Raw genomic sequence first — 12,265 nt, 5'->3', positions numbered from 1 at the left:
TGACTCTCTCTTGCTCAATTTCAGAACCTGAGAAGGTACATTTAACACCATCATCTGAATAATTTTTCCATTCACTCACGTCCAGGATATCCAGATGCACATTGCATCTCCTCCTAAAAACTCTAGTTTTGTCACTTCCTAACTCTACAGATTGATTCAAATGCAATCATCACTGTTATATAAATCGTTTCAACCATCAAACTCACTTCATACACTGCAAACTTCACATCATTCCTCCTGCACAATCTATGCTGACTTATTTGCAATCATGGCTCTTCTTCTTAACTTGCTTCTGTTGTATACTGTGGCAGCATGCTTATAATCTATACTCTCTTTTCTTACTCTTCTTATTGGCTTGTATCAACAACTCTTTCATATCTTCTCACATACCACACTTGTCACCTGCCATTAGTACATGATAAAATAATCATCCTTGTTACTTTCTTCTCTTTGCATCCTAACAGCTCACTAATATCCTTAATCTTTTCCCCAGGGAAACATGATTTCATCATAATCTTTTTGTCATGGAGTCTTCATACAAAACTCTCTCTTTTCTATCCTGCCTTCTTTCTCTTTCAAACTATGCTTTCCTTGCAACACCCTTGCAACTCTTCCTTCTTTTGCTTCTCTCCCAGTGGCCAGGCATTCCTCCAGTGTGCTTCCTCTCTCCTTACCATATTGTCATTCTCATCTTCCATCTTTCTTTCATGCTAACACCTTGCTCATTCTTGCTTGCTTCCACTACTTTACTATCAACAAAAACAACAACCTTGCAAACATTCTCACTCACATTTTTTCATCTTTTGTCATTCACCTGTGCTGTCATACTTCTTACTCTCACAACACTTCTAACACTCACTTTCAAAACACTTCCTGCACATGCACTCACCACTTTTACTCTCCTTCCACAAATCTTTTATCCTTTGCAATGAATATATCTCATTTTTATTCTCCCTTTATGCAAATCTTCTGGCTGGATCTCTACATCAGTTTCATTTACTATTTCCTCACCAGCATGTCATCAACAAATAATTGGATATAACCTCCCCTTTCAAAATCACAATATGATTAGCATATAAAGATAACAGCAGTAATATAGCCATATAATCTTGTATTTATATCTTGAAGAAATTGGTTAATGTGCAAATTCTAGAATTGGTGGTCTCTAAGGGAATGCAGGTCACTTGCATTCTCTTAGAGACTCTTCTTCACTCTATGCTGTTCTCTGACTGTTCTCCATTAGCTACCTTCTTATCCATACCACCAGCTTAATATCTACGTCTGTTTGTTCCAGTTGATGTAATAATAGACATATCCTATTTACAAAATTTAGCATTATTGTGATTTATCCATTTCCTTTATTCAACTTAACTGTTCCTTTATTATAAAAAAATGAGTGCATTACTAAGGCTCGACCTCTGTCTTAACATTGCTTGCCATCCATTCCAGAGATACTAATTTGTTTATAATTTGATACCTCTGTCTTGGATCCTCCTTTATGCAGTGTTGTCCTCTATCTATTCCCTTGGAACCTTACTGTTTCTAAGACTTAAATTGTTCAAAGGTGCTGATATTCCATCTTATCCTGCTATCTTATTTGCATCAAGATTTTGTAATATCTTGATCCCCTCCAACTCATCTGCCATGTGTTATCTCGGAGTATACCCAGGCAAAATGATCACATAATTCAAATTTTCTGCAAAATATTTCTTTTTATGCACCTCCATGCTTGATGATGTTATTCATTCATACTATCCTTCATTTTTTCTCTTAATTATGCAATTTAGTCCAATATTGCTTTTTTTCAAATTGTTTGATTGTTTTCTACCTGCTGCTTTTTTTTTTCACCTTACAGTTTCTGCTGCCATGGTAATGCATTATTTGGGAATTAGGGAATTATGACAAATTCTTCTGAATTTGTCAAATTCCCTGCTGTATAGATATGCATATACACTTTCCCTAATCAAAACTCCACATGGCTGTTCACTTGACAGATCAAGATCACATGATTACTCTCTCTGGATGGGAATGGCTCTCAGTTATATATATGCATGATGTCATTAGGTTCTCTTTATCACGTTACTGTTTTAGGTAATTATCTCTCACTAACTGCATAAATTAGCTATTCTTCCTTCATTTCATGAGCTCTATTCTCTTCTTATCATAGTTAAAACATCCAGTATATGATTATTGATTATTGGACATTTTAACTATGAGAAGAAAGAAAATATGGGGAAAATTAAGAACCAAAAAATGGTTTGTTATTGTTATAGTGAGGTGATGAATGTATGAGTTTTTGGGAGTTTATTATAGAAAGTAATTTTGCTATTAGTTTTTCTATGGTGATAGTTGACTTTTTAAATTTTTTATGACACTTCCACAAGTTGGAAACCCATTACACCAGTGTGTAATGGGTTTCCGACAGTGCATTGCTATTTAGCCCCCCTCCCCCAAAGTCTTCCAGTAAGGGAAGTGGTGATCTCACACTGAGTCACTGCTAAATATAATTTTTATGTAACATTTGTTTTATTTTAATATAAATTATTATATGAAATATATTTTTGTTATAAATAGGAAGCAAGGGACTAATTTAGGTGGTAGCAGTCAGAGTGTGTCCTTTAGAAGTGGCACAAATGTTGAATTCTCTCCAACATTTATGGCTAGAAATGGTCCCCATGAAAACAATCATGAAGTAAGTTTATAATAATAGTTTCCTATTAATATCATTTTGGTATCTTAATATGATAATATTACCATAACTTAAGCCAGCTATTGTAAAGTATTACTAACCTGATCAATGACCTGCTCTAACTCTGGTTGCACCTAACTAGAAGCATGTTGGGCCTCCTTTGGCAAAGATAATCTGGCACCCATCTTGGCATTGACTCTTCTAGACAATGGAAGATGTCCTGGAGTATTCTAGACTAACTGGACAGAATTACATTCCAGAGGTCAGTAACTGAGCATAACACTGGCATTGACTGGTGGATGCTATGTTCCACCTGATTCCACAGATGTTCAATGGACTTCAAATCAGAAGATTTGAGGCATTGTGCAAATATGATTCAAATCTATGAATCATGTTTGCACAATGTGAGCCTTGTGGCATGGGACATTATCTTGCAGAGTCCAGATCCATCCGACCATGTTATCACCATGTAAAACATACCTGGTCTGAAACAATCTCCAGGTAACAATTAGCTGTCAAGATGTATTCATTGGAGATAAGAAGGCCCAGTGAGGTCCCTGGTATGAGGATATTGCCACCACCAGCTTGTTTCTGTCCAACTGTGCAGTCTGTTGACTGGAAACAGGCTAGGTGGTGATTAATATTTTGGCTCATGGGTGTATATCCATAATCCATAGCTTTTATTCAAGGGAGGTATTCAAGAGAATACCATGTGGCATATATGAAACATTAAATCCTGTAATGAAAATTAAACATTTTGAAAATAGAAAATAATTGACAAAAAAAAAGATGTCCAGAAAATAAATTTTCTCCTTCTCTACATACACCTCTACAGATTGCTTTGTGTAACCATCATTTTTAAACAAATTTAGAATACAGAATTTCTGCCCAGTCATACTAAAATAGAGGATCATGAGAGGGTGTCACTCCCCCCCCCCTTTTTTTTAATGACATAACATTGTTTATTTGAATTTAATCATACAAATACAACATTTATTTTACAAATGATATTCTATCTTTTTCAATTTAGCTACTTGGATACAAATTCTACCCTACGGTTCTTCTTTATGAACTGGTCAATTATATTGTCATAAAAAGTTGGTTGTAACTTAATTTTCCCAAGCAACATGCACACTTGTAAAGGCTAGCTACGTTGACTGTGTATGGCCTGTGTTTAAGCAACAGAGTGAGATGACGTGAATGGAGCAGAAATGGCTATGCACGCTCATGAAATCACAGCACTGCAGCGAGGACCTGGAAGCTCCGAGCAAGCCAAGGTAGCTTTGACCAGACGAGCAAGCACCGGCCTTCAATACACAACGCAAAGCTCAATTATTGCTGCGCAAGCTTAAGACCTCTTCTGTCTACAAAAATAAAAGCCTAAATGGAATGCTTATAAATGCATGCATTTATTAACAAATAAATATTACTTCTTTCTCAATTAATGAGCTTGTGCAACAAGCATAGCAAGCATGGAGAATTCATCCCTGGTTACTTCCTCTTATACATACTGCATTATACCACTTTATTTTGACCAAACTGAAAAGTACAGGTGTTATTTATGTTACATTAGGTCCCCTGAGAATTTCACCAGAGTTAGACTGAAGATGGAAAGAAGCCCCCCCCCCCCCCCTTTAATGGATTGGTCTTCCTTTTCAGACAGTTTGCATAACCAACCAATTTTGACCATATTTGGAATATTTTTTTTGTTCCTTATATTACTTAATGACACTGATGAGCGTCATCACAAACTAGAAGACTATATGTGCCAATTGTATGTTCTCTTACCTTGTAAAAATTAGAAAATTCTTTTATCCATAATCATATTAGGTTCATATCTTGTTTCGGAAATCATAAACATTCAACTTAAAACTGGAATAAAGAAAAGCAAAAAATATCTTGACTCTATCTGAATCAAGAAAAATATAATATTTATAAAAAAAAAACTTGAAAAAATTAAATAATAAAATTTCTATGTATGCTATATTTGATTGGAGAATATTGGATGGCTGATGTTACACTTTTTCATCCACCATGAATGATTAATCAATAATGCTAATTAAATTAGAGAAAATAGCACCTACCTCAAAATAACAACAATAGAAATATATAAAACACTTCATTTCCTTGCATATGTGAAGATTCACTTTATTTACTGAAAAAATTTACCAGTAGAATTACAAGGCAAAATAGTAATGATTCAGAATAATCTTTTACTTTCATCCTACTGAATATGTAGATGCTATTTTTCCTTGAGTTTCTTTGCTGAAAATATTAACATCAGATATTTTCATCCAATTCAGAAAGAAAAAAGTAATAGCACTAATTTGCTCAGCAGTTTTCATTCGATTTCATCATACTTTACATATAGACAGCATAATTTGATAATTATCTCCAAATAAGTAACCCAGGATGAATATTTAGCAAAGAAACTCAACTTAGTGAAATCTGTTTAATATAGAGTTAATTTCTTTAGACTGAAATACTAAAGGAAATATTAAAGAGGCAGCATTGTATGGTGATTCCATGATTATGTACTTTATGAGTGTATGAAATGAAATAATGATGATTAAAGATGTTAGAGACACTGTTAGAATGCAAAAAAGGTAAAGTGAAAGAATTAATAATTTTGGCCAGAATGAATGATTAGAAAGATGAAAGTGTGGAATGTAAGAGGATATGAAAAAGATATTGAAAGAAGTAAAAACAAAGAGTGAGAAAATAAAGTTTGTAAGTCTGTTGCCAAAGTATGATATGAGTGAATTAAATAATCGCAAATGAGTTAAAATATGAATTATGTAGAGGAATGGTGTGCAGTTTTTAAATGTTTGAAGTAGATTTAATAAACAAAATGGCTTGTAATCTGATATGGGTGCTCAGCTGTTGATTATTATTCATGTTGATGGTTAGTGGAGAAAACACACTTCTAGGGATAATAATTATTATCCCTAGACGTGTGTTAGTTAATTAATTATAATTGGTTATTAAATAGTTAGTTAATTATAATTATAATAATTATAATTATATTATAATAATTATAATTAACTTATAATAATAAATCAGATTATAATAATTATAATTAACTAACTAAAATTTATTTATCTAATTATGTTCTTGTGCCAATATTTTGCCTTGGTCACCAAGGCATCTTCATGGGCACAAATAAATGTACTAAGCTCTTGTGGAAAGGCTTAGACGTTGGTTATGCATTTTTTACTAAGTAATTTAAGGAAATTACAATGTCAACTAGTATATACATTAAAATAAAATTTTAATATACTTCAATATTTCGGCAACGTCACGTTGCCATTTTCAAGAAACTTAAGAACAAGACATGTGCACGCAGGCACAACAAACAGTAAGTGAGGAAGATGCAAGAAGCTATTATTTCTCCTAAAGTCCTGATGGTGCCCCCTATAAGGATTCTTTGAGTGGGACATTTGTCCCACTCAAAGAATCTTTAGAGCTAATCCAAGCTAAATTTCCTCCCAATATCACAGCCCTATTTCAGTTCACAATGAACTCGGGCTATTTTGTTTGGCAAGGAAAATTCTACAAACAAATAGAGGGGACAGCCATGGGTTCTCCACTCTCCCCACCCTTGGCCAACTTTTATATAGAGACTTTTGAAGAGAAAGCCTTAAACTCTGCCCCACAAAAACCAACCATTTGGCTTCACTATGTAGATGATGTGTTCACTATTTGGCCACATGGCTCCGATGCACTCCTCTCCTTCCTAACACACTTGAACAACCAACACCCCAGAATCAAATTCACCCTGGAAGAAGAAAAAACAACTGCCTTCCTTTCTTAGACACACTAGTCACCCGCCAGCCTAACGGAACTTTGGTTTTCTCAGTCTATAGAAAACCCACCCATACAGTCACCAACAATCCCACCACCCCTCCTCACAACAATACGGAGTCATTAAGACACTACACAACAGGACTAAACTTATCTGCTCAAATGACAATGCCCTAACCACAGAACTAAACCACATTCTCAACACTTTCTCAGCCAGTGGCTACCCCCCAAAAAAAATATATTGAAACCAGTAACCGCCCCCTTCCCCTCACAACAAGGATTACTCTAAATCCATCACCATACCCTATATCCGAGGCACCTCGGAAAAAATTACAAAAATCCTAAAAAAACACGACTTAACTTCTTGTTACAGACCATATAAAAAATTGGTATCCCTTATCCGCTCTGCTAAAGACCAACCTCCCCCCCCCCTAGACCTACCTGGTGTGTACCAGGTCCCTTGCAGCTGTAAACTGTCCTACTTTGGCCAAACAGGCAGGACAGCAAATATCAGAATTTCAGAACACAAGGACTACATCCGGTTTCACCAATACAGCCACTCTGGTCTTGCGGACCATGCGCTGGATACCTGCCATAGAATACGGTGGAAGAAAGCCAAGATAATACACCATAGTAAATACAAATATGAAAGGCTTTTCATGGAATCAGCTTCAGCCCTAATGAACAATCCAAACCTCAACAAATTTGGCTGCATGAGACTGCCTCAAATTTGGGAAACCTACATCAGAAGACCTTCAGCCCAATCGCCCAAGAATACCAACATTGCCCGTTAGGAGGCACCATCAGGACTTTAGGAGAAATAATAGCTTCTTGCTTCTTCTTCTTCCTCACTTACTGTTTGTTGTGCCTGCGTGCACGTGTCTTGTTCTTAAGTTTCTTGAAAATGGCAACGTGACGTTGCCGAAATATTGAAGTATATTAAAATTTTATTTTAACGTATATACTAGTTGATGTTGTAATTTCCTTAAATTACTTAGTAAAAAATGTACTAAGCATTTGCATCTAGGCACACCAACAGGAAGGCAAACACAGCTAATTTCACCTGATTGGAAAGAGAATCCTACAGTCCTGAATGGCATCCTCTATGGGTGTGGTGATGGAATTTTGCTGAAGGTCTCAATATTATGGTCTCCCATAGTTTTGGTAAAGTGAGACAGCCAAATTTATACAGATTTGGAAAATGTTATAGTGTGGCAGATTTCAAAAATAATCTCAGATTTATATTTGCTTCTGTATAGAAAGGAGGTTTTTTTTTTTTTTTTTTTTTTTATGGATTAATGACTGAACTTAACTTCCCTCTAGATACTTTGTATATGCTAGGAAACAGAAATAATCTATTGGATTTATATCTGCTTCTGTATAGATGGGAGGCTTTTTTGATGGATTAATGACTGAACAGAACTTCCAGAGGAAGTTCTGTTCAGTTCAAGAGAAAGTGTTGTTCAGTCAGAGAATGGCTGTGCAGGAGAATGTATGTTCAGGCACCCTTAAGGCAGGTGAGAATGAAAAGATTAAAAAATGCTGAATGCAGTTTCTCAGATTGCAAAACTGAATGGAGTACTGATTAAAAGATGCAAATTTACCCTGGGGATGTTGCAATGCATGTATATTAATACCAGAAGCATTAGGAGTTTTGGGCATTGGTTTCCTTGACAATGGACCAAAATTATAGACATAAGTGAGATTTGGTGTATATTGTCAAAGGAAGGTATTGTTATAGGAATAGAAAGCAAGTATTACTATATTTTCAGTGAGATTAGAGAAAGAGAGAGAGAGAACAGGATGGATGAAAGGTATTACTAATGATAGCAGAATAATTGTGATCAGTAGCAGTAGAAGTTCAGCAGGAAGGTATTGTTGAGGAAAACACTGTACTTGAAGTTTTGAAGTGAAATTAGAACCAATAGGACAAAATATATGGTTAGTTATTGTTTAGTTTAATAATAGGTTAGTTACAAGGAAAGGATCTTTAATAGTGCATAGGAAATGGTTAAGGGATATAAGATTGCATTTCCAGTATCAGGAGGATAAAACAGATGGGAGTCAAATGGATGAGTAGCATCATCAAGCAAATGCCGCAAGGAAAGAAAATATTGTGATGGGTATATAAGGAGAGGGTGTTCAACAGGTTCATGAACCATACAAAGTATAAGTAAGAATGGTGACCAGTGTGGTGAGGAATGCAAAATCAGATTATGAGCAAAAATTAGTCAAGCAGCCAAAGGAAATCTCATTGAGTTCTTTTGCTATATGATGCATAAAATGAAGATGATTATAGAAGAATAATTAATGACTAAACAAACACACGTAATAACCACAGTAATAAGTTTTAATAAGTAAATATTTCATCCTAAGTATCATAGATGTACAATAAAGAAGAAGAATTGATTTACTAAGTGATCATTTTGTGAATATGCATCATCCAGCTGATACTAATACAGTGATTGATGTGGCAGAAAATTATATGAGAATAAAGGTAAATGACTGGGACTCTTTAAAATATTAAGTTATCTCAGTGTGAATGCAGCTGTGGGATGGGATATTTCAGCCCATGAATTAAAGTACAAGAGAAATGGCTGTGTCCCTAAATAGGCTGTTTAATTAAGTCTCATCAAGGGCACAATTCCGAGAGAGAGAGAGAAAGAGAGAGAGAAAAAGGCTCCAAGTCAGGAGAAGCAAATTGCAGACCAGTTAATATGTCAGGAGTGGGATTTAGGATGGACTTCCTACAATGAGTCTGAAGATGCATTGTAGGAAGAGTAGTAGGAGATGCCCATACAATAATAATATTAGGCTTTATTGGTCACTATTCTCTTCATTCAGTGTTTAAACTTCAGAATTGAATGACTCCCTCAGTTTGATGTGTGCAGATGAGGCATATAGGAGAGAAAGAGTTTTCTCCTTAATCTTTGCAAATGTTATATCAAATAAGATTTTTATTAAAGTTGCATCTCTAAAAATAATAAATTTCCTGCTTTCTGTTTTCTCCTTCAAATGTTTCTCTCTCTCTCTTCTAGGCTAGTTCTCAACTGTTTCCAAAATAAAAAAAGTATGCACAAAGTAACATACCTTCAAGCATGATATCATATCATATAACACCAATTAATCAGATTGCCAGCCACATAAATAACAACACACAACTCCTAAATAAACATTTACATATAAATGGAGCCATGTACTGATTGAGTACAGTTGATTGAGATATCTTTTCGATAACAAAATTAACAGGTAGAATTATACTCAGATTTTAGTGATAATATACAACTTAAAAATTAAGTGTGACTAGTTATTTGCTGACTAGTGTAACTAATTCTTAAAAAAAAAACTCCTGTATAAAAGACTTTTTTTCTATTAATCCTCCACATATTTGCAAAGCCTAAAACACATTTAGTTGATATCAGTGCTTTAATTGTTGAGAAAAAAACCCAAGAATGTGCTGGAGAAACAAAATGGCAGATTCTCCCTTTTTGAAAATTACAGTTCCCCCCCCCCCTCCCCCAACACACACCAAAAAAAAGTTATAAATGAATTTTAGTATCAGCAAAAATATTCATTTTACCTGGCCCACTTCTTACAGTAATGACCTTATTGGATTCACAGCAATTCTAGAAACGTGAAATATTTGACAGACGTCAAGCATAGGAATGTTATTACCTTAAGAAGAAGTGGCTCAGGAAGAATTAAGTGGATGTTTGTTGAAAAATAATATTCTTGTAAAATTGCTAGAGGAGATAATCCTTACATAGGCTACTGCATAGAGAAGGGGTGAGAGGAAAGAAGCCAAATAGATGCTGAAATAAGTTTACCCCCATGCTAGATTTTCTGTGTCATCATATACAAGCTTATCAACAAATTCTGCTATGCATTTTATGTTTAGCCACTGTACAGCTTATAGCCATTTTTGATTTAAGAATCAACTTGCAAAATCCTTGAAAATTTAACAGCTGTTTCACACGTTCCACTGAATAAACCCCAGGCAATTTCAGCAATATGGTAATAGCAGCAACAACAGTAGTACTGTTGTTGCTGATATTACCATATAGGGAAGTATATTATATATATGGTAATATATTACCATATTAGTTTATGTTTGAGATGAATCTAAGGATGCATTCCACTATATAAGAATGCTGGATTGCATTTTGAATGGATTTAGTGTGAGTCAACTGGAGAGATCTGATTCTCTGATAGAGTAGAAGAGTAAGATAGGTGAGACTGAGGAGTGGTGGGAATGTTCAGCAAGAGGAGAGGAAAGGAGAACTGTTTAAACCAGAGAGAGAGAGAGAAGCGAGAGTTGAGAATGAGAGAATGCATAAGCAAGATGAACTGGGAAGCAAGAGGTCATGGAAGTCAGGGTGACTGGAACACACATCATAAGGAGAGTTGATCCTGGAAGCAGCAGTGAATGTGTGCATGAGAGTGGTCAACATAAGAACTGAATGGGCTAAGATACAAGAGGAATACAGTTGACCTTTGAACAACACAGGGGTTAGGGGTGCCTACCCTGCCACGTTTTTCAAAAATCTGCATATAACTTTTGACTTCCCAAAAACTTATCTACTAATAGCCTGTTGACTGAAGCTAGAGAAAATGTTATTAAGAAAATCATGAAGAGAAAATACATTTACAGTACTGTACTGTATTTATTAATAGCGTAATTTTACGTCATATGTTTACAAGAATGAATCGTCTGTCTATCAGTACCTACAACAATACTGTCTTATGTGATACAAAACACTGTTTTGTATCACATAATACAAAAATGAAAAGATAATGTGAAAAAGAAATTCATATTTATTTACAGGTATAACAATTCATGCACTGATAACGAAGCAGCAGCAATATGATTACTTCATGGTAGCCTAGCCTATACACTAATGAATGAATTGTTACAAAATTTTTATGGCATACAGTATTACAGTCATATTCATAACACAGTTATTACAGTAATATAGTAATATAATAATATACTATTATATTACTATATTACTATATAATAATATAGTAATATAATAATAAAATAGTATATAATAATATACTACAATGCATGGTCCCTAAGTGTTTGTGTGCATAATTTTTGATAAATTTTAACTTTTTATAATATATTTGTGTATACTTTATTGTAGTAAATGATAAAATAAATTAGGATCTACATATATTTTATGCATTCATGACATGCTTAACTTTTTTTTAATTTTTTCAATATTTCTAAGCTATGCGGTTCATCTGCGAGTTTTTTCACATTGTAGCAAATCTCAAAAATATTTTCCACTATATTTATTGAAAACAAATCCACATATAAGTGGACCCACACAACCCGCATTCTTCAATGGTCAGTTGTAGTTAGGTGTGAGGAAAATTACAGAATAGATGATAAGAAAGAAGAGGGTCTAAAGTCAGGTGTGGAGACATTACAGTTGAGAAGTGGAATAGTTAGAACTAATTGTAGACCCATATATGAGTTACTGTGTGGGTTACAAATACCAAGAGTATCAGAAATAAGGGAATCAAATTGTTGCTTTGCTTGAGTTTCTGTCCTGACAGGCGTTCATAGGAACAGGAAGAACAAGAAAGAATACTGTTAAAAAAAAGGGGGGGGGGATGTCAGAGCAATTGTGCCTGCATAATGTGGAGAAATACAAGACTGAAATAGTGACAGTAGTTTGGGGGCATTACTGCCTAAAGCTGAAGTGGATAGAATAAGATAAATTGAGTTAGATTATTATTATCATTATTATTATTATTACATAA

General features: G+C 34.6%; 1 protein-coding gene across 1 annotated transcript in view; it reads left to right on the top strand.

The window, feature by feature from the left end:
* The window catches only part of mgl (low-density lipoprotein receptor-related protein megalin), an 890,817-nt gene that overhangs the window by 863,999 nt on the left and 14,553 nt on the right, over positions 1–12,265 (top strand). The window contains exon 78 of the mRNA XM_090412774.1: positions 2,575–2,692. Within this exon, the coding sequence (XP_090268900.1) occupies positions 2,575–2,692 (118 nt within the window). The remainder of the gene's footprint in view (positions 1–2,574; positions 2,693–12,265) is intronic.

Source organism: Typopeltis vanoorti, chromosome 23 (assembly GCF_054136105.1).
Source record: "Typopeltis vanoorti isolate ZY-2024b chromosome 23, IOZ_Tvanoo_1.0, whole genome shotgun sequence".
In the NCBI taxonomy this organism is placed as follows: domain Eukaryota; kingdom Metazoa; phylum Arthropoda; class Arachnida; order Uropygi; family Thelyphonidae; genus Typopeltis; species Typopeltis vanoorti.
The sequence above is the reverse complement of the archived record's forward strand: the minus strand, read 5'-3'. Positions and strand labels throughout refer to the sequence as shown.